This window comes from Aulostomus chinensis, chromosome 6 (assembly GCF_037954235.1).
Source record: "Aulostomus chinensis isolate RoL2024-O1b breed Wild chromosome 6, RoL_Achi_v1.0, whole genome shotgun sequence".
NCBI classification, from domain to species: Eukaryota; Metazoa; Chordata; class Actinopteri; order Syngnathiformes; family Aulostomidae; genus Aulostomus; species Aulostomus chinensis.
In genome coordinates, this window is record NC_141325.1 from 3,632,196 (window position 1) to 3,651,180 (window position 18,985).

An 18,985-nucleotide genomic window follows, 5' to 3' on the forward strand; every position below is an offset into this window, starting at 1 on the left:
ACCAGGTTTCTGTGAGAGTGGAGTTGCAGTACTTTACTCCACTTCCATTCATTACAGAGACTTAGAAAGGATTGACGCCTCAATCATGTAATTATCACAACAGCAACAACAACTGTAAAGACTCCCTGCAGCCTTTTGGTCAAACAACCTTTAAACTTACTGACTCTAACCAGATGCGTTGGCCTCCTACGTTGTCGTGCTTTTATTTTGAAAAGGTAGGAAGTCTTAATGTCAGAAGCGCTTCCGTGTCATCGACGGCAGCTGAGCAAGTCGAGCGAGTTGTCAACGTAAACAGTGGGTGGCTCCAGCTTTCTCTCATCATTCCGCCTGTCGATCACGTCACCTGCGAGGCGAACTCACCAAACTGCCGTTGAAACAAATCTTCTTTTCCCGTTCATTAAAGACTAGAGACGAGCTGACGGCTCCCGATAGCTAATGCTGTTAGCTTGGGCTAAGTGCCACTGAGCTAACGTGAGTCCGCATCATATGGAGCTGCTGTGTGTGTGTGTGTGTGTGTGTGTGTGTGTGTGTGTGTGTGTGTCCGTGTCCTCAATCAACTGTCGTGGTCCAGGTGCTGTTGTATCACCGCTAGCCTGTGGGACTCCCAGTGTGTGACGTTAGCATTTGTTAGCTCGGGTGGGACAGAGGGTCAAATCATGGTTGTTTTGTTTGTTTGTTTGTTTGTTTGTTTGTTTTTTGCAGAATCACGGTGAACTGGAGCAAATATGAATGCAAGCCGTCCTCATCTTTCACATCATCTGTTTGGACTTTTTTTTTTTTTTATTCAGGGTTTTAAATTTCACACTTTATGCACTGTTTTCTCTCTGTTTTATCCAAATTCATTTTATTGTTCGTATATTGTTCAATCATAAAGAAGCTTTTTATGCACGTTTATTTCAAGGTGTTAAATTGGTGATGGGGGGGGGGGTGTACTGGTGTAGACTAACATTTTCAGCAGCTGCATATCACCTGCAAGTGTTCGACCCTTTGAAATGAATGTCAGTCGGTCGTTACACAAAGGATAGTATAAGTTATTACTCCAAACGCAGTAAATAAATCCCTGTTTTTAACATCAGAGCGTGGTATCCTTTCACTTGTGTGTCGCAGGGTTGACTTGATTCATGCTTGAAGAAGTTCATTTGACCCTGGTTAGTCGTCGTTAGTTGATATTGTGGTCTGTGTTGATGTGTTCCTCCCTATCATTCAGGTGACCGGACGATGGCGAGTAAAGAAGTAAAAGCTGCTCTGAAAAGCGCCCGAGAGGCCATAAAAAACAAGGAGTTCAAGGAGGCTCTGAAACACTGCAAGGTGACGTATCTCGCACCTCGAGGGGAATGATGGGTCGGTCCACTAATCGGTGCCGTAGCTCACCGGCTAACAGAGACGCGGCCCAGCAGCTGACTCTGCTCTCCCCCGTGTGGTTCCAGGCTGTTTTGAAACTTGAGAAGAACAATTATAACGCCTGGGTGTTCATCGGCTTGGCCGCCAGCGAGCTAGAACAGCCAGATCAGGCCCAGACAGCTTATAAAAAGGCGGTGGAGCTGGAGCCTGGGCAGCTGCTGGCGTGGCAGGTAATATGAGGATTGTAACGCCTGGCGCTTTTAAATCATTTAGTTAAACAGAAAGCAATTAATTTACTGACCCTGCGGGTCAAGTGATATTGATTATAGCAGTCAAATTATCTCATAATATGACACTGAATCTCTCCTCAAGGCTGCTTTTTATGATAAGTGATCGGTTTGGGTTTCAGGGTTTGGCTAATCTGTATGAGAAGACGGATCAGTGGGACTTCAAAGCTGAACTACCAAACATTTATCAGAAGCTCGTCGATCTGCACGCAAGGTGAGAGACAAGAAGTCACAATTCTATTGGTGTATCTTTTTTTTTTTTTAAACGTTCTCTTGACGTGCTCTCATCTGCAGCTCTGACAGAGCAAAGTGCTACGAGGTGATCAGGAAGCTGTCGGACATCTACCAGGCTGATAAAGAATACTCCAAGGTGGGTCATCTGATCTCTCCTGTATTGGCTTTACCTTCCGATACTCATCTGAATGTGTGTGTGTGTGTACTTCTGCACGTAGTTGGCTAAAGTCTGGCTCCGGCTCATCGAACTGAAGGAGGAAGAAGCCGCGGACAAGAAGGAGATACTGCAACTATGGCAGCAGATGACCGAGCTCCTGTCAGACTGCCTGGATGAGAAGGAGCGCGACAGTGACAGTGAGAAGCACGTAAGATTGGCCTCAGTGTGGACGTGAACCTGCCAGCATGTGGTGTTAAGACAATATTTTGGTTGGCTTTTGTTCCCCCCGCTCTGAGTTTCCCTCTTGAATTTGGCCTGAAACCTTTCTGTCATATTGTGAGCGGAACACTTAGAGTGCTTGCTTGATTATAATGCAGAAAAGCTGTGCTTCGAGTTCACCGGAGGCTGGGCCAGTGTCGTAAAGCTGTTTGACTGCTACAAGTGTCGTAAAAATGCTGCAAAAACTCCAGTCGTCCTTCACGGTGTGATTAAAGTGCATCGATGGCTACAAAACATGCCAGTGATACGACTGTTGCCGTCTCTACCTACGACTTCAGGTTCTCGCAGTCAGAAAATGCTGTTTATGTGACAGTGTCCTGGTGAGAGGATCTTACCGGGCTGATATGGTTATACTGCCACGTAAACGTCGCCAGCGTGGTGATGACGCTCATTCCAAGTCTCCACGTAACTGAAACACTTGATCCTCTCGTCTTTCTCTGTTTTACTTTTGCTCTCTTGCTGATCAGTTGATCACAGCCTTTGAGAGAGCCATGGCCCTCATGGATCCGGTACCGGGAGACGAACACAGGAAGGCCTCAGCTGACTACATCAAATGTCTCTCTAATGTAAGTGCGGGTTAAAGAGCGCCACGCCTCGTTATTTTGGCCCGGTGTTGTTTTCCCTCTAAATCAGCTGATTCCTCTGTCTTTGCTGTAGCTTCCGCAAGAAGAAACCAAAATGAAAAAGGCGTGCGAGACCATGTCGTCCCTCTACCCCAACCAAAGCTATCCTCTCCAAGTCCTTTGCTCTCACTACCTCAAAACAGGTTGAGTTGTCTTGCTTATCAAATATAAGATTTGATTGATTTACAGAGATTCAAACTCTGAAAGAATGAAAGTCAGGAGACGTTTAAAAACTCGGTGTGTTTTGGTTCGCAGGCGACCTGAATGAAGACGCTGTCGGCTCGTTTTCTCGACTGCATGATTTGGCCCCAAATAACGGGCTGGGTCACATGGGGATGGGCGCAAAGGCACTCCAAGAGGGCAGGTATTCAGACGCCATCAGAGACCTCGCACAAGGTTGGTCTGCCCTCTGCTGGCGTGTGACAGTCACATATCTCAGATATGCTTGACTTTTCTTTGCCTGCTTCGTTAGGACTGAAGAAGATGAACTTTGGTCCAGGATGGCTGAGTCTGGCCGAGGCTCAGCTCAGAACACACAGATACACAGACAGCGCTGCATCATGTTCTCAAGGTATTGCCTTCCCTGCTGCGCTGCAGATGGTCTCACAGCAGCACCTCATTACTGACCCAGAATCAGCTAACCCAAACAATACCCACAAAACTCGGGGGAATTCTTTAAAGTGACTTGTCCTTGAAATTGTGTGTTAACCACCATCGTCACAGTGACTGTGTTTGGAGGAAGGCTTCAGTGTGTGTGTGTGTGTGTGTGTGTGTTTGTTTGTTTGTGTTCCAATAGGTCTGACGGTGTGTGTGTCCGGAGACAATGACCTGAGGTTCAGACTGCTGAAGCTGAGGCTGGAGGCTCTGGTGAAGAGTGGAGAGGAGAAGGCTGCAGACCAGGCTTTGGAGACCTTTTCACAGGTGATGTGTGACACGTCCGCTCACATCTCTCATCACTTTGCTCAGCTTGTAGTAAATACTACGTATTTAACTTTGCAGGTACTTCAATAGGGATTTTAAAACTCTGGGTTTAGTCAGAAGATGTTGTTACTGTGGTGGTTGTTTCTTTCAGATCCACAATGCTGACAAAGAGCCATTACTGGTGGCCTTAAAAGGCCGTGCGCACCTCAACAAAGGGCAGGTCGATGAAGCGCTTAAGGTTTCGTATCACTTAGTTTGCATCTGCAAGTGTCACATTTCTGACATGTTACCACAAAAATAGTTGCAGTAAATGAAATATGAAGACATATCGGCATATGATAAGAAACATTTCCACCTGTGACTCCCGCAGGTGTCGTCCCAGCTGGAGGCCTCGAACCCAACCTTGGCTCAGGGGTCAGTGCTGAGAGGCCTGGCACACTTAGCTGAGGGCCAGCAGCAGCTGGCAGAGCAGAGGTAAAACTGTTAATCCTCTAGCACACATCCGGTCTGTCTGTGGGAGTCTGCTTTCTAAATTTAACATGCAGCTTCTTCTTCTTTTTTTTTTAAGCTTAAACTAACAGTTTCAACGTCAGTTTGATGGTACATGTAGTTGTGAGTAGCAGATTTGAGCCTCTCACTTCTCTGCACGTTGTAACTTGAGCTCATCATCCATGAAACTCCAGCGAGCTGCTTTCAGGGCCTGGACGCTAACCAGGAATTCTCAGTACAGAAATCATTAAACATTTTTAAAAAGAAATAAAGAGGATGTTTATTGAGAGAGATGTCAAGAGAAAGATAAAACCCTTCCTTCCTGCCAGGCAGTCAGTCAGTCAGCGTAACACTGATTGTTAGCAACAGCATTTAACAACGTACACAGCTGCTGTGGTTCCTGATGGGATGTCAGGGTGATGGGATCAGTCATGAGGATGAGAGTCGTCAAAGAAGCAGGAGTCTGTACACCTTCATGTTCATGTTAAAATAGTGCGGAACTCTGCTAATTCACAGATTAGAGTTCACCAACGACCTGCACTTTACGCCTCGGTGTCATCGCAGGCCACTACTGCTCTGGAAAAATGCTGCTGCAAACCTCAGGAAGTAAAAACTGTGTTTTCCATACTGAACATCTTCTTGCTCTTTTGTGGTCTAGTTTCCTCAAGGCAGTAAAACAAAGCCCCGACTGTGGAGAGTACTACTTCCTGCTGGGACAACTCTACTGGGCCATGGGAGAAGAGACCCGTAAAGACAGGACCAAAGCCCACACACATTTGCTCAAGGTCGACGCAAACCCAGTCGCTTGATCGTTCTTAGAAACAAATTAAATTCCATTCCGGCTTGTAACTCTTGTGCAAATGTCGTTCCAGTGGTGCAGATGCTGGCTGTTGTTAATGCCGAGTGTAATGCATCTTGAATTAAAAACGTCTTTTTACAGGGTGCAAAGTTGGACCCAAACCTGGGCTGTGTGTTCCGCTACCTCGGCCATTATTATCGGGAGGTGGCCAGTGACTCTAGCCGAGCTCGAGGCTGCTATAAAAAGGCCTTTGACCTGGATAATGACGATGCCGAGTCTGGAGCTGCCTCAGTGGATCTCAGTATGGCACAGGAGGACATGGTACTTCCATTATGTGGCTAAAAAAAAAAAAAGCGTATAGATGGTTCTCTGTTGTATTTTTTCTAAACTTAAAATGCTCCTCTTTTTACCCACCTCCTGCTGTAGGACACTGCCCTAGCTATCCTCCAGTCGGTGATTGAGAAGGCCACCCCAGGTTCAGCAAAATGGGCCTGGATGAGACGCGGACTTTACTACCTGAAGGTTGGACAGCATCAACAAGCAATCGCAGAGTAAGATTCAAAACCAGAGTCTGTAAAATGTGTAAATCTTTCTCAACATTGCTAAAAAAAATTGTAATCTCGCCATTTGTGCTCCCACTGTAACTCCAAGTATCTTTTTAATGAATCCTGTGACTCATTCCACTTCATAGGATCCAACCATGATCCCTGTCGTTGTTTTGCTGTGGTTGCTAGCTTGCTGTGGCAGCCATATTGGATGAGGATTTGTTGGAAATGTGTGATGTCTCCCATGTGCCTTGATTCTTTGGTGGCACGATGACATTGCACCGTCTCACTTGTGAGTGAGGAGTTGTGATGGTGAGAGAATGAGCACGCTTCGCTACGGTAATTGGTCATGTCCTCCATGTTTGTAGTCTTCAGGCAGCTCTGAGAGCAGATCCTGAGGACTGGGTGTGCTGGGAATGTCTAGGTGAGGCCTACCTAAACCGCCGGAGTTTCACAGCAGCTCTGAAGGCCTTTGGTAAGGCCCACTCCCTTCAACCGGGCTCCATCTACAGCGTCTACCAGGCTGCTGCAATCAAACAGACCCTGGGCAAGTTCAAAGAGGCAGTTGCCGAGTACCTGCACATCACGGCGCGGCACGACTACGTTCCTGCTCTTAAAGGTAGAGCTTGTGCCTCATGTGGTGTCATAGTGGGAGCTTATTGAGAACCCATCTCCTCCTCATTGATCCTGAACATTTATTTACCTTTGTGGGATCTCTGCAGGTCTTGGGGAGTGCCAGCTCTCTCTGGCGAAAAGTCTAATGGAGGACAGCAGAGATGGGGGAGCCGTTGACCTAATTCAGCAAGCTATACAGAACCTCTTCAAGTAATGAATGGGCTTTGGTTTAACTGGCTGTGTCAGTGGTTAAACCGCCTCCTCAGCTGGTTCGTTCCTCTCATTTCATCCTCCCTCCATCCTTGTTATGTCTTTTCTTTTCAGAGCTGCGGAGCTGCGTCCTGACCTGTCCTGTCTGTGGAAGCTGCTGGGAGACGCCTGCACTGCTGTCAGCGCAGTGTCTCCTAACAGAGCCCAGGTTCAAGTTCCTGCCCCACTGGCTGGTTTAGACCCCCACACTCACATCCACCTGCTGGACCAGGCTCAGACGCTCAAAGTGGGCGAGAGGTATGATCACAAACAATGTTTTCAGAAGTGCTGAAACCACTGCATTGCAGTCACATCTCATTCTGTGCGTCTGGAACTGGAATCATAAAGTGCTCCTTCCTGTCTGAAGGTGCTACGCTCGTGCTCTGAAGCTAATGCCGGAGGTCTCGAGCCTTTGGTCTGACCTCGGACTCAACTTTTACCGTCAGGCTAGCTTAGCTTGCCCTACAGAGGAAGACCAGAACAACCAGTCACTGCTCCTGGAGAAAGCTCAGCAAGTAGGTCACAGAATCCCGCGCAGCAGCGTTCTGGCACTGTTAGAGCTCAGGCCAGTGCTTCACGAATGTCTCTCTGCCTCTTTGCAGTGTTTGAAAAAGGCTATCATGATGGACAGCGGGAACCATCGCTACTGGAATGCTCTGGGAGTGATTGACATGAGCAAAGGTATTAAGCTCTATTTTTAGAATCTCACCCCATCTCGTGGATGGACAGAATTTGTATGCGCTTTGTCCAGTAAATGCTGATTTGTGGGAGTGGAGGTTTATTATTGCTGCTAAGAACTGAAACGTGTCAAAGAACAAATGACAGATTGTGTGTGTGTGTGTGTGTGTGTGTGTGTGTGTTTTTTCCACTTTTTCTGCTTTTTTTTTGCTTTCAGGCCTTGAGAATTTCACTCTGGCTCAACATTGTTTCATCAAGTCCATCCAAGTTGAACCAAATGTATGTAAAGTGCTTGTGCTCATGTGGTGAATTTTTTTCTTCTTCTAGAATATATTCATATATTTATGAGACTTTCATTTGTTTAAATCATAGAACGTTGTTGCCTGGACCAATCTTGGTACCCTGTACTTGAAAAAGGACAACATAGAGGTTTGTGTTATTAAATTTCATACTTCTGTCATGGCTGGCTGTTCGTGTGCTTGTTAATGTCTGGTCGTATCTTCTTAGCTGGCGCACGAGGCCTTCAAGATCGCTCAGTCCTTGGAGCCGCTGTACGTCAACTGCTGGATCGGACAGGTGATGAGCCCGCTCCTCACCGCATCATGACACCTTTCACAGGTCGCTCAGGTGGCAAAAGGTCCCGGGAAATCAAGACTCTCATGATTCCAGTGTTAAAGGGTGAAAGCTTAATTCTGGGATGGTCTCCAAACACACGGGAAAAAGCTCCAAGTTGAAAAATACCTGACTTATTTTTTTTTCATACATCATAACATACATGTATCAAACTGCAACAGGCAAGAAACTGAGGGGCTGATATGTAATGTGAGAGACCAGATAGGGACAGAACAAGGGTTGCACCACGGCAGAGCAAACTGAGAGGTGCCAGGTGCTGCCGACATGTCGAGATCAGCGTGAGAGTTGAGTTTGATGACAGAGCAGAAGGTTTGTCGGATACGTTGTTCCTCTACATGTCTTCGTCTTCCTACCAGGCCCTGATAGCCGAGCGAGTGGGGAGCTATGACACCATGGATCTTTTCAGGCACACCACTGAACTCAGCACACACGTACGTGACTCCAGAAAACCACCGGAGCCGCTCGTTCTCCGGCTAATTAATTCCTGCTTCATCTTATTCTGTTGCAATCTCAGCCTCTCGCTACAACTAGTAAGGAAGAGGGCATGAAACAACTTTCTCAGACTCACCCTACATTCCCTTCTTTTCTCTCCCCTCTCATCTGCCTCCATCCATCACCCCACCCCCCGGCAGACCGAGGGAGTCAAAGGTTATGCCTACTGGGTGTGCTCCACCCTGCTGGATAAGAGCAACAGAGACACTGAACTGTACCGCTACAACATAGTGCAGATGAACGCCATCTCTGCTGCTCAGGTGGCGCTCAGCAAGTACACAGGTGCAGCATCTACACCCACGCATCCTCCCTGGTATTTGGGTCACATGTTAGAGATGCGCCTTGTGTGTGACATGTTGTCTCCTTTCCAGAGAGGATCCAGTCTGATCCAGCTGCCTTCATCATGCTGGGCTTCATGAATGAGCACCTGCAGCTGAGGAGACAGGCCCTGCACGCTTACCAGAGGTGTGTGAGTCCCGCTGCTGCCAGCACGGCCTCAGAAACAGGACTTATTTATTTTAACCAATAATTGTATTGATGATAATGATAAGCTTTATTTACACATACAGTGCTGCTCAAAGTGACGTTCAAGTAAAGGGATTTAAAAACGGGAGTTTAAGACAGTAAAGAGAGGTTAAAATCATGGGGGAGATGAAAAAGAGGCTGATGGTGAGAAGCTATAGCACAGCTGACAGCAGTCTAAAGAGATTCTAAGTCATAAAAACCGTAAGATGACATAAAAAGATGAAAGTTTTATATATTATGATGTATTATAATCCGAGTTTTCATTCCTCAGAGCTGTTGAACTGCTTCAGTCCAAGTCCGTCACAGATCAGCTGGCTTTTGCTCTGGGCAGCTACGGCCGGGCTCTGTGGTAACAAAAAGCCGTCTCATCTCCGTTGCCCCAATAAAATTTGTTGACAACACCGATAAATGAATTTACTAATTTTGGTTAATATTTCCTATAAAATTCCTCACAGCACATCAGGTCAGTGGGAGGAGGCCATCCAGGTTTACAGTTCCACACCGCTGCAGGAGCTGAGTGATCTGGCAGGTCTGGCTCTGGCTTACTGCCGGGCCGGGCTCGTTTCAGAGAGCATCGGTGGTGAGTAACCAGCCTTGACCCACATCAGTTTGTGTGTGTGTGTGCCTGCCCGACTGACTGAACCAAAGTCCCGATGTGTGTACTGTAGCCTACGAGCGTGCCCTGGCCTTGGCCTCGAGTGAAAAGGAGACGGCGTACATCTTGACAGCCTTGTCGCTGCTGCAGCACCAGCAGGGGAAACTGGACTCAGCCAAAACTCTGCTTTTTAAATGGTGAGGCCGCAGTGCTGTTTAGACGATGCTGGCACTTTTGATTCCAGTGTGAGCCTCTCATCGTTGACTGAACAAATTAAATCCTGCCCTGCTGCTAAGAAGGTCCAAACGTCCATTTTAGGACTGCAGATCGCTGTTGGTGATCAAATGAAGACTGAGTGTTTTCCTAAACAATCTTAATTTTAACGTCTCTTTCAAAGCCCACTTATTCAAGATGGATAATCCATCTTCACATAGTTCTGTGGTAATGTTGACAGTCTTGAAAACACTTTGTGTATTTATTCCTAATATTACTACGTTAAAAAGCGAATTGTACTATGGAACTGCAGCACCACATGCTGATGTGCAGTTGCTGCCGGATCGCTACGAGTACACGTCTGTCTTCTGTCTCCACAGCTCCATGCTGAAGGAGCCGATCTCAGAGTCTCTTCTGTGTTTGTGTGCGCTCGGATTGGTCCACAACGATACGACGCTAGCGGCCGCCGCCCTGACTGAGCTGCTGAAACAAGGCTCAGCCTCCGGGAGCGTCGTAGAGCAGCGGTGTCTCCTCACATGCACCTTGCTTGCCCTGCAGGGCAACTACACAGCTGTGCAGAGGGAAGCTTCCAGAGCGGTACACAGGTGAGCTGCTGACATTAATCCAAGCACACAAGTTGAGTGAACATGTGTCTGAATAGAATGTAAAGCAAATCTGTTGGTCTCGTCCCTTGTTAACAGCAATCCAGGGAACCCATCTCTTTGGGTACTGCTGTCCAGAGTGATACCGCAGTACTACCCCAAGAAGGCGAATGTAAGTGTACTTGTATGCACCTTGCACACATTCATACACTGATTATATAGTGTACTAACAACACACGTATTGATAAATGAAAGTAGTGCTCCTTCAGCCTGTGTGTCATGGTTTCGTCTTCCCAGGGCGGAGCAATGGCGGGCCACGTTGCCTGTCTCTCCAGCATGACCCAAGGAAAGGTACACCAGAGCTTCTCTGTTTCCCCTCGTTCATCATTGTCATGTCTTCACCATCAATACACATTAACGTCATCGCCTGTTCCCCACCTAAACTTGACCCTAATTCATCCAGGACACGTTTAGAAATGTGTCACTCGTCCAAGGCTGATCTCAGCGTTTTAGTGCGTGTTAGTTTATGACACCTCTGTGCCTTTAGAGGGCGCTGTTGTACAGTGGAGTGAACCAGCTGGCTAGCGGGAGAAACTCAGGAGAGGACAGTCACAGGAACGCATTCAAGACCATGCAGAGAGCCGTGCTGCTGTGTCCTGGTAAACACACACACACTGTCAGAACTAATTGAATGTGCCTTCATTCTGACATCGGAATTAATGTTAGCAGCTTTGCGTTTACTCAATCTTCATTAAAGAATACATGGAGGGTCTTCCTCTCTTCTCCCAGATGATCCAGCAACATGGGCGGGATTAATGGCGGCCTGTCACACAGAGAACACGTCCTGTTATCTCTCCGGTTCTGCTCCTGGCAGACGAGGACTGGAGCAAACCCTCATGGCAGTAGTTTCTGAGAAAGGTGTGTGTGTGTGTGTGTGTTTTTATTTAGCATGTTTGCTATCTTGTGTGTGCTCGCCACACGCAGCTGACATGCTTCTGTATTACAGTACAAAGTGTGGGGGAGATAGAGCGCCCCCTAGCTCATTCTCTGGAAGGCTGGGTACTACAACAGGCAGTGACTGGGCTCATGTTGGGGGGGCAGCTGGAACAGGCCGAGGCCCTCTGTTCACAGGTGGGAGATGATGATGATACACACACACACACACACTCACTCAGTGTTATTCTCGGCTTTCATTACTGTAGACATGATTTATTAAATGTGGGTTTTCTCTGCCGGGCCCACTCGGCCCTGCCCAGGTTCTGAATGTGTCTCCAGAACATCCGGCCGTGATGCTGCTGCTTAGACAAGTGCAGTGCCAGCGCCTCCTCGAGGCCAGCACTGGTGCTGCTCTGCCGGAGGCGGTGCTGGAGCAGCTCAACAGCACCGTGATGATGAACCCCAATGATGTCAGGGCGTGGCACGTGAGTGGGTCCTCCATCACTGGGAGGTCAATAGACTGTTGAATGGAGTCAGCAGTTTTGAGTCCATTACAAACCATTTATTGCTTCTCCCATAATGAAGAAAGTTCCAGCTGCTGCTGTCAGTACCAGACTTGAGATGAGAGTTCAGGTTTTGGTCCAGTTTGTAGTTGCTTCAACCCAAACAGAGGAAGTGATCATCTGAGGCTGACAGGTTCAGTCTCCCCTTCATGTTAATGCTAACACTCTCCTTTCACCTCCCTCCCCCATTCCACTGCTCCCCTCCTGCCAGTGGCTGGCTGAGGTGTACAGTAGTCAGGGTCTGCTCGTCCAGGCTGTCATGGCTTACAGACAGAGTCTACAACTGGCTTCTCAGCTGGGCCTCCATAGCAGCCAGGTAGCCAGCCTGCTGCAGCTAGCTCTGCTAGCGCTGCGACCCTGTATGGTGAGTTCTCTCGTTCCCTGGAATGTTGATAAACTGCAGCTTTACAGCACAGTTGTAACAGATGTTGCTGCATGTTGTCACGCACAAGTTAGCATTGTGTCACAAAGTCAGGTCGATTAGTGTTTGCAACTGATGACAAGCTGTCTGTAGCAACACCTGGGGTAGACAGACACGGGACACTCGTACAACAGCAGTGCGTCAGACCACAGAGCCTGAGGCGGCCCGTGTTCACACCCCCCTCACAGGGGCCAAAACCAGGTGGAGGAGATGAGAGATGAGTGGATGTCTGAAGTGGAGGATCAGCAGCCGAGGCCACATGGAAACACAAACAAGACAAAAAAAACCCTCTTTGTGATTAAACCTTGGAAGAGGAGCTTTAGTGAACTGGTTACAAGGCTAATAAATCATACAGCAGGGCACTACAGTTCAGTTAGACTCCTTAATGTTTATTTGATAAAAAGTCTGAACATCCTCTTGTTTGGAGATGCTAATTCTTCCTGCTCTGACCTTTTTAGGCAGGTGTCCCAGGAAACGACTGGAAGGATCTGGTACTAGAGGCCACCACCGAGGTCTTAAAGCTGGGCTCGTCCCCCATGGCCCTCCTCTTCCAGGCACTGCTCCAGTATGCTGTCAAGATGGCTGCTAGGTAGGCGCATCTCACGATACAACAGCAAGTGTGTGTGTGTGTGTGTGTGTGTGTGTGTGTGTGTGTGTGTGTGTGTGTGTGTGTGTGTGTGTTGTTTTGCATGAATATGAAAGTGATTGTCAAAGTGAAACTGATCTCATTTTTTGGTACTTGTTCTTATGAGATGAATTTACTGTTGAAACTAATAAATGACCTGGGATACACAGTAGTTTGTTTGATGCACTCTGTGTCATGGCACTTGTACGTTAGCTTGGCTAAATAGTCGACTGTCTGTTGTTGATTGTCCACACAAATAAACACTGAAAAACATGTTGGCATTTCAAGATTTCCCAAACATTTTACCTGATGTGCTGTTACGGCCTTCAGTTTCTGCTTCTGTTCAACCTTCACCAGCTACCGCTTAACTTTTACCAGCTACTGCTAAACCTTCACCAGCTACCGCTAAACTTTTACCTGCTACAGCTAAACTTTTACCTGCTACAGCTAAACCTTCACCAGCTACCGTTAAACTTTTACCTGCTACAGCTAAACTTTTACCTGCTACAGCTAAACCTTCACCAGCTACCGCTAAAGCTTCACCAGCTACCGCTAAACTTTTACCAGCTACTGCTAAACCTTTACCAGCTACTGCTAAACCTTCACCAGCTACCGCTAAACTTTTACCTGCTACAGCTAAACCTTCACCAGCTACCGTTAAAGCTTCACCAGCTACTGCTAAACCTTCACCAGCTACCGCTAAAGTTTCACCAGCTACTGCTAAACCTTCACCAGCTACCGCTAAAGTTTCACCAGCTACTGCCAGCTGCACCTGGGACCCAGAGGCCTGGAACAGGTTTAACCGGGATCTTATGCGCACCTGTGTGTTTCCTCTACTGCAGGGAAACCCGACGATTGCTGGAGAGGCTGGTGTACTCCACCTCCCAAGACTTCCCTGCGAGTGTGGTGCAGGTAGCCAGCTGGTACCTGCTCAGACACCTGCACTCCAAAAACGACCAGGAGCTACTCGATGTGAGCCCACCACCCCCTCGTCCACACACAGATGTGTGCAAAAGGTTTAGGCACTTTGAAAAAAAAAAAAGGGGGGGGCGCTATTGGGCGAGGAGATGCCCTGAACCGTGTGGTTTGACCAACTTTTACCTTTCTAGCTCTAATTCTCCTCAGCACACTTGGTCCAGACTGGATCACGTGGACATCAAGGCTCAGTGGGAGCCCCGTGGTGCCATCTGTTCCAGGCTGTGCTGACGGTGGGGAAGGGAGGGGTCTGTATGTTCAGGGTCCTTGCCGCTGATTAAATTTGGCAGTGATGGATACTGATCCGGCAGTGCTTTTCCACTGACTGACTAAACCCTCAATTCAACAAGCAGAAATGCTGCCTGAAGCCCTCAGGGACCTCCCTCTCTGGTGCCTGGAGCCCTGCTGTTACAGCCAAATATTTACTCCTGGACTCTCAGACCCCAGGTCCCGCTGCCAGGGTCCTGCAGGTTTCTGACAGTCCTGAGCGGAGACGCATCAGAGAGAAACCAGCTCCATGTACCTTCCCTTGATGTGGTGGAAAGCCAGAACTGCACATCTGGAAACATCTGCCTGCTGTAGATTGTCAGCCTCAGATGCCTGGCTGATGTTCGGTTTGATTCCACCTACTAAGAAACTTGGTCTGTTAGTATATTTCTTTATTTCCATGAAAGGAAAAAATAGATTTTGCTGTACAAATATACAAGAAAGTGCCTAAAACCTTTGCCCAGCACCGATGTCCACCTGTTTGTAACATGGCTGCTGTGGAAATGGTCTTCGGTCAAACCTACTAACTCCCTCGTCTCTGCCAGGTCCTGTTGGATCGCGCCAAAAGGAACAGAGATCAACGCCTGCTGGAGTTTGACTCGCTGCTTCAATCTTCATCCTGAACGTCGCAGTTTGTTTTTTCTTTTAAATATAAAATCATGAACTACCCTGTAATTCAGTGGAAACATTTAATGTCTTGATGTGAGTGACATGATTCAGATGTGTGAGAACTGGAAAAAAAAACAAATCAGTATCGAAATCATGAGTTCTGTCATATCAAAATAAAACCCCTGGTTCACATTCAGGCTGAATAAAGGCGTTTGGCCCGGCACAAGGAGAACCCCAGCCTGGTTGCTCACCGTCAGCCTCACACCCGCCACCGATTCAAATCCATTTTCTCAAAAGGAAAGTTACATGTCAAAATCTGAAGGTTTCACTTTTTTTTTTTTTTTTTTTGAGTTACAGTTGTAACATGTAAAACCCTGACTTGAGACCCTCTGGGTTCCTGGAGCCTCTCAGAAGTGACCAGGGCACTGGTGCTTGGTCATGAGGGTGCAGATGTTCTGTCCGCAGCCCCAGCACAGCAGCGTGACGTGCGGGTGGCCCAGCTGTGTCTTCCTCTTACACAGTGAACACAACTCCACACCTCCGCCTCCTCTAGCTTGCAGTGCTGTGCCCGATGCTCCTCCACCGGGGGTATGGAGGCTGGCAGCCACCAGCTGCTGGAGCTCCGTCAGCACATTGTCTGGGGCCCTGGCGACCCCGACGACCTCCACCCTCGTGGGGTCAAACACACAATCCTCCTCCAGCCCGCTGGGCACCGCTTTCATGCCACAGTTGGGGGGCACCCAGGCTGTGTCGTAACCCAGGGTGCTCCAGGTGTACTGCATCGGGTGGTTGTCTGTGTCGATCCGCTTGACGCGGCCCACACGCACGCGCAGCTCCAGCACCACCCTTTTCGAAGGGTCGATTTTTATCGGGTACCGGTCTGCCTTGTTTTGATCCCGGCTGACGTACACGCCTTTTCCCAGCATGCCTCCCAACGACTGGCGGAAGCCGTTGGCGATGATGCCTCTGGCGTTGTCCACAGTGGTGCCGTGGTACATGGTGTAGACCCCCCGGTCCCGGGGCACCTGGGAGGCCTGCAGCTGCCCCCCAGGCGAGTCATCGTCATAGGTCACCTCCCAGCCCAAGAACCGCACCGACATCCTGGTGAGGGGGAGAGGGGGGAGACCAGGGGGAGGGGGGTGAATACGGGAAGGGGGGCACAACAGACCTGGACCGGCATCACTCCTCTGACCCACAACAATCACTTCCGTTCAGAAACACAGTCAAAAGACGTCAAGAAAACATAAATCAGGAAGACAACCACAGAAATAGCAGAGGAGGGGGAAAAAAACGAAGAACTTTGAAGCGAAAAGTCGCATTGAAACACTGAGAAGGTTTAAAGTGGAGGTGTCTGAAGGTGCCCAACGCTTCATTTATGGACTTTTAACGCACTTTTACTATTCAACGCGTCGTCGTAGATCAACGTCATCACCAAGCAGGGAAGAAAGTTTTAAGTTCTGACCTGAAAATGTGTACGAACCTCTCCGAGGCTGAGGAGTCGCTCGATGGACTCTTCCGCTTTCAGTTCGTTTGACAGCAGACGTCAGTCCCCCGGTGAACAACCGACATAACCAGCATAACCAGAGAGATGCGACTTGGAAAAGTGATTAAATACTTTAAATACTTCTAGAGTGGTCATCATCGGCCGGTTAGCTCAGTTGGTTAGAGCGTGGTGCTAATAACGCCAAGGTCGCGGGTTCGATCCCCGTACGGGCCAGGTTGTGTTCTTTTTCTTCTTCTTTTTTTTTATACTTAAGTTCTACCGTTACTAACTGATCTGTATGACTAACAGTTACCCCACCATACCACTAAAACTGTGTGAAATCTATTTTGTCTTTGTAACTTTTTTTTTTTTTGGAACGCCAAAATCTCTCTCCCACTCGAGTAGCTGCCACTCAGAGTGGCTGCAGAGAATGTGAGGAAGTCCCTGCTGAGGACTGAGTTTTTAACACGTCCCCCTCCGAAGCCCTGGTACCAACATGCCTCAAGACAGCAACCATCATCCCAGCCCCTAAAAAAACCTACAGGGACTGACATGAATGACTCCTGTCCCGTGGCTCCTCACCTCGGTGACAACAAAGTGCTTTGAGCATCTGGTTATGGCCCACATTAAGGCCAGTATCACCACAGACCTCTGCCAGTACGCCTACAGAGAGAACCGGTCCACTTCTGATGCCATCCCATCTGTCCTCCACCCAGCCCTTACACTTCTGGAGACCGAGGCTTCCCACGTCAGACTGCTCTTGTTGGATTTTGGTCCTGCGTTCAACACCATCACCCCGCAGACCTTAATCGACGAACTGCAGCCGCTCAGGAGGTGGCGCTGCTGGAGGAACGGTGCAGAGCCAAAGAATCTGTTCCTCAGCAAAGGGAATAACCCCGGATTTAAGAAGAGGTGCTGCATAACTGAGTGACAAGAAATGAACCCTTGACCTTTTGATAAAAATAAATAAAGTGATTCTCAAAAAAATAAGAAGACCCGCATAAGAAGAGGCATCAAAAAACAACGACAACCACATTCAGACACATTTCCTGTCACGGCAAAGTTCAGGTTTCTTGAACTGAGCATTAATGGATCCTCGTGTCCCTTCAACGATGTTGAACAAGAAACAAGACGGTCCGATATCAGAAAGACGTTTATTGGCTTTCAACCCGTTTCAGAGTTTATAAAAGTAAATAAAAATCACAGCTGCATTACAACGTTGCATTTCAAGTTTCCAACACAAACCAGCTGGAATGGATTTACTTTGCAGGTGTTGTTCCTTTATTGCTCCCGAATCAAAACGATCAAAGACTATAAATATGGTGCACATAGCAATAAATCAATTAGCAAGTAAACTTATTTTTGGAACCTGAGCTCATTAGCTTCTAGAGCCTAGCCGCTCTCATCTGTGCTGCAATAGGAAGCTCACACCCACAAACAGCTAGTTAGCCTAGCTCAATGACTGGGAGTGGATGGTATGTGTTAGCATACCATTAGCGTGGCTCAATGACCCGGCGACGATGGTATGAGTTCGCTAACTAGCAGTTAGCACAGAGGAGAGAGGGGTGTCTAACATTTCGTCTGGTTCTGGGGAGGATGGGAAATCAGTGCGTTTCCCAAAAAGATGGCGCGTTCCCTCGACCACCAGTAGAGGGCTCCTCTGGAGTTAACGTCTGGGCTGTTTAGGGAAAGCTCCCTCCTCCCCCTGCTCCTTCTCCTTCTCCTCCCCCTGCTCCTGCTCTACAGAAGTGTTTGGACATGAGGATGCAGATCCTCTCTCCGCAGCTCCAGCACCGTTGCTTGACGTGTGCTGACCCCTGCTGAGTCTTCCTCTTACACAGCGAACACGCCTCCACCGCAGGACCACCTCCTCCCTCCGGACTCTTGGATTTTTTGGATATGAGCTGCTGGAGCTCCTTCTCTACGGCGGCGTTGGGCGCCTTTGCGATGTTCACAACTTTCACTCGTTTGGGGTCAAACACACAATCCTCCTCCAGCCCGCTAGGCACCGCCCTCAGGCCACATTTGGGGGGCACCCAGGCTGTGTCGTAGCCCTGCGAGCTCCAGGTGTACTGCATCGGGTGGTCATTTGTGTCGATCCGCTTGACGCGTCCGACTCTCACGTGTAACTCAAGGACCACGCGGTCAGACGGGTTGCTCGCGTGAGGATAATTCGCAGCCTTTTTAATATTGCGACTGACATAAACACCCTTTCCCAGCATGCCACTGGATGACTGTTTAAAGCCACTGGTAATGATCTGCCTCGCACTGGTTACACTGGTCCCGTGGTACATGGTGTAAACTCCCTGGTTCTGAGGTTTCTGGGACGGCTCCAGCTCCACTCCTTGGAAAGAAGCGCCGTCGTCCTGCACCTCCCAGCCGGAGAACTGGATCGACATCTTGCTTGGTCGATGGAGGAGATCTGTGGAGTAGAAATGTGACATCATACAACCACTACTGTTACGTCACCACGCTCAGCAGAGTCTCCCGTCTCGCAGGATGAAATAAATAAGTAAAGTATGAGGCCTAGCACTTTTACACTGCTTAATTACTCAGAGTCTGAGAGAACAAACCCTCAGTTTAGTCTGACAGACGGAACCAAAGCCTGACATGTGTTTTTCTCCATCTTTTCTTTTTTCTGCGTGACTTTTCTCCATCGACGTGACTTCCCTCCGTTTGTATCAACTATGGATAAAACCACGCCGTGTGTGTAACGTTGTTATTCGGTTTAATTCGGTGTTTCAATGTTGTACCGCGTCTTACCGTCGGAGAGGAGTTCTCGTTCAGCCCGGCAAGTTTTACTTTCGATTCTTTAGTGCTCGGAGCAGT

General features: G+C 48.4%; 2 protein-coding genes and 1 non-coding gene across 4 annotated transcripts; 2 read left to right on the forward strand and 1 right to left on the reverse strand.

The window, feature by feature from the left end:
* The first annotated feature begins 45 nt into the window (after window positions 1–45).
* skic3 (SKI3 subunit of superkiller complex) lies at window positions 46–14,824 on the forward strand. 2 transcript variants are annotated; one of them, XM_086205900.1, is made up of 41 exons: window positions 46–294; window positions 1,208–1,308; window positions 1,428–1,571; window positions 1,751–1,842; window positions 1,923–1,998; window positions 2,081–2,227; window positions 2,766–2,864; window positions 2,956–3,064; window positions 3,177–3,317; window positions 3,394–3,492; window positions 3,718–3,842; window positions 3,994–4,080; window positions 4,213–4,316; window positions 4,990–5,116; window positions 5,272–5,451; window positions 5,557–5,681; window positions 6,044–6,294; window positions 6,398–6,500; window positions 6,615–6,797; window positions 6,907–7,054; window positions 7,142–7,220; window positions 7,435–7,496; window positions 7,590–7,646; window positions 7,725–7,793; window positions 8,207–8,281; window positions 8,483–8,624; window positions 8,714–8,807; window positions 9,139–9,216; window positions 9,323–9,447; window positions 9,536–9,659; window positions 10,056–10,280; window positions 10,377–10,449; window positions 10,575–10,628; window positions 10,825–10,936; window positions 11,067–11,195; window positions 11,284–11,408; window positions 11,534–11,698; window positions 11,988–12,140; window positions 12,656–12,786; window positions 13,665–13,794; window positions 14,610–14,824. In XM_086205900.1, exons 1-41 carry the CDS (start codon window positions 174–176, stop codon window positions 14,685–14,687), a joined length of 4,842 nt encoding a protein of 1,613 aa, XP_086062026.1. In that variant the 5' UTR covers window positions 46–173; the 3' UTR covers window positions 14,688–14,824. The 2 variants fall into 2 exon arrangements, with proteins under 2 accessions (XP_086062026.1, XP_086062027.1); XM_086205901.1 differs by having other exon boundaries at window positions 266–471.
* LOC147259749 (uncharacterized) lies at window positions 14,442–18,984 on the reverse strand. The gene is made up of 3 exons (XM_086205203.1): window positions 18,920–18,984; window positions 17,850–18,578; window positions 14,442–15,877 (listed from the first exon to the last, which is right to left on the reverse strand). Exons 2-3 carry the CDS (start codon window positions 18,553–18,555, stop codon window positions 15,081–15,083), a joined length of 1,503 nt encoding a protein of 500 aa, XP_086061329.1. The 5' UTR covers window positions 18,556–18,578; window positions 18,920–18,984; the 3' UTR covers window positions 14,442–15,080.
* trnai-aau (transfer RNA isoleucine (anticodon AAU)) lies at window positions 16,317–16,390 on the forward strand. Its single transcript has one exon. It is a non-coding gene; the product is annotated as a tRNA-Ile (tRNA).
* Window position 18,985: the final 1 nt, after the last annotated feature.

Excerpts from the sequence above, each read along its gene's own strand:
- skic3 (XM_086205900.1), top strand. The coding sequence starts at position 174 with ATGCGTTGGCCTCCTACGTTGTCGTGCTTTTATTTTGAAAAGGTAGGA. Across the intron at positions 8,808-9,138 it reads GCCCTGCACGCTTACCAGAG|AGCTGTTGAACTGCTTCAGT; the intron begins GTGTGTGAGTCC and ends TTCATTCCTCAG. Across the intron at positions 10,281-10,376 it reads GCTTCCAGAGCGGTACACAG|CAATCCAGGGAACCCATCTC; the intron begins GTGAGCTGCTGA and ends CCTTGTTAACAG.
- LOC147259749 (XM_086205203.1), bottom strand. The coding sequence starts at position 18,555 with ATGTCGATCCAGTTCTCCGGCTGGGAGGTGCAGGACGACGGCGCTTCT. Across the intron at positions 15,878-17,849 it reads AGGAGCAGGGGGAGGAGGGA|TGATTGTTGTGGGTCAGAGG; the intron begins GCTTTCCCTAAA and ends TCTGAACGGAAG.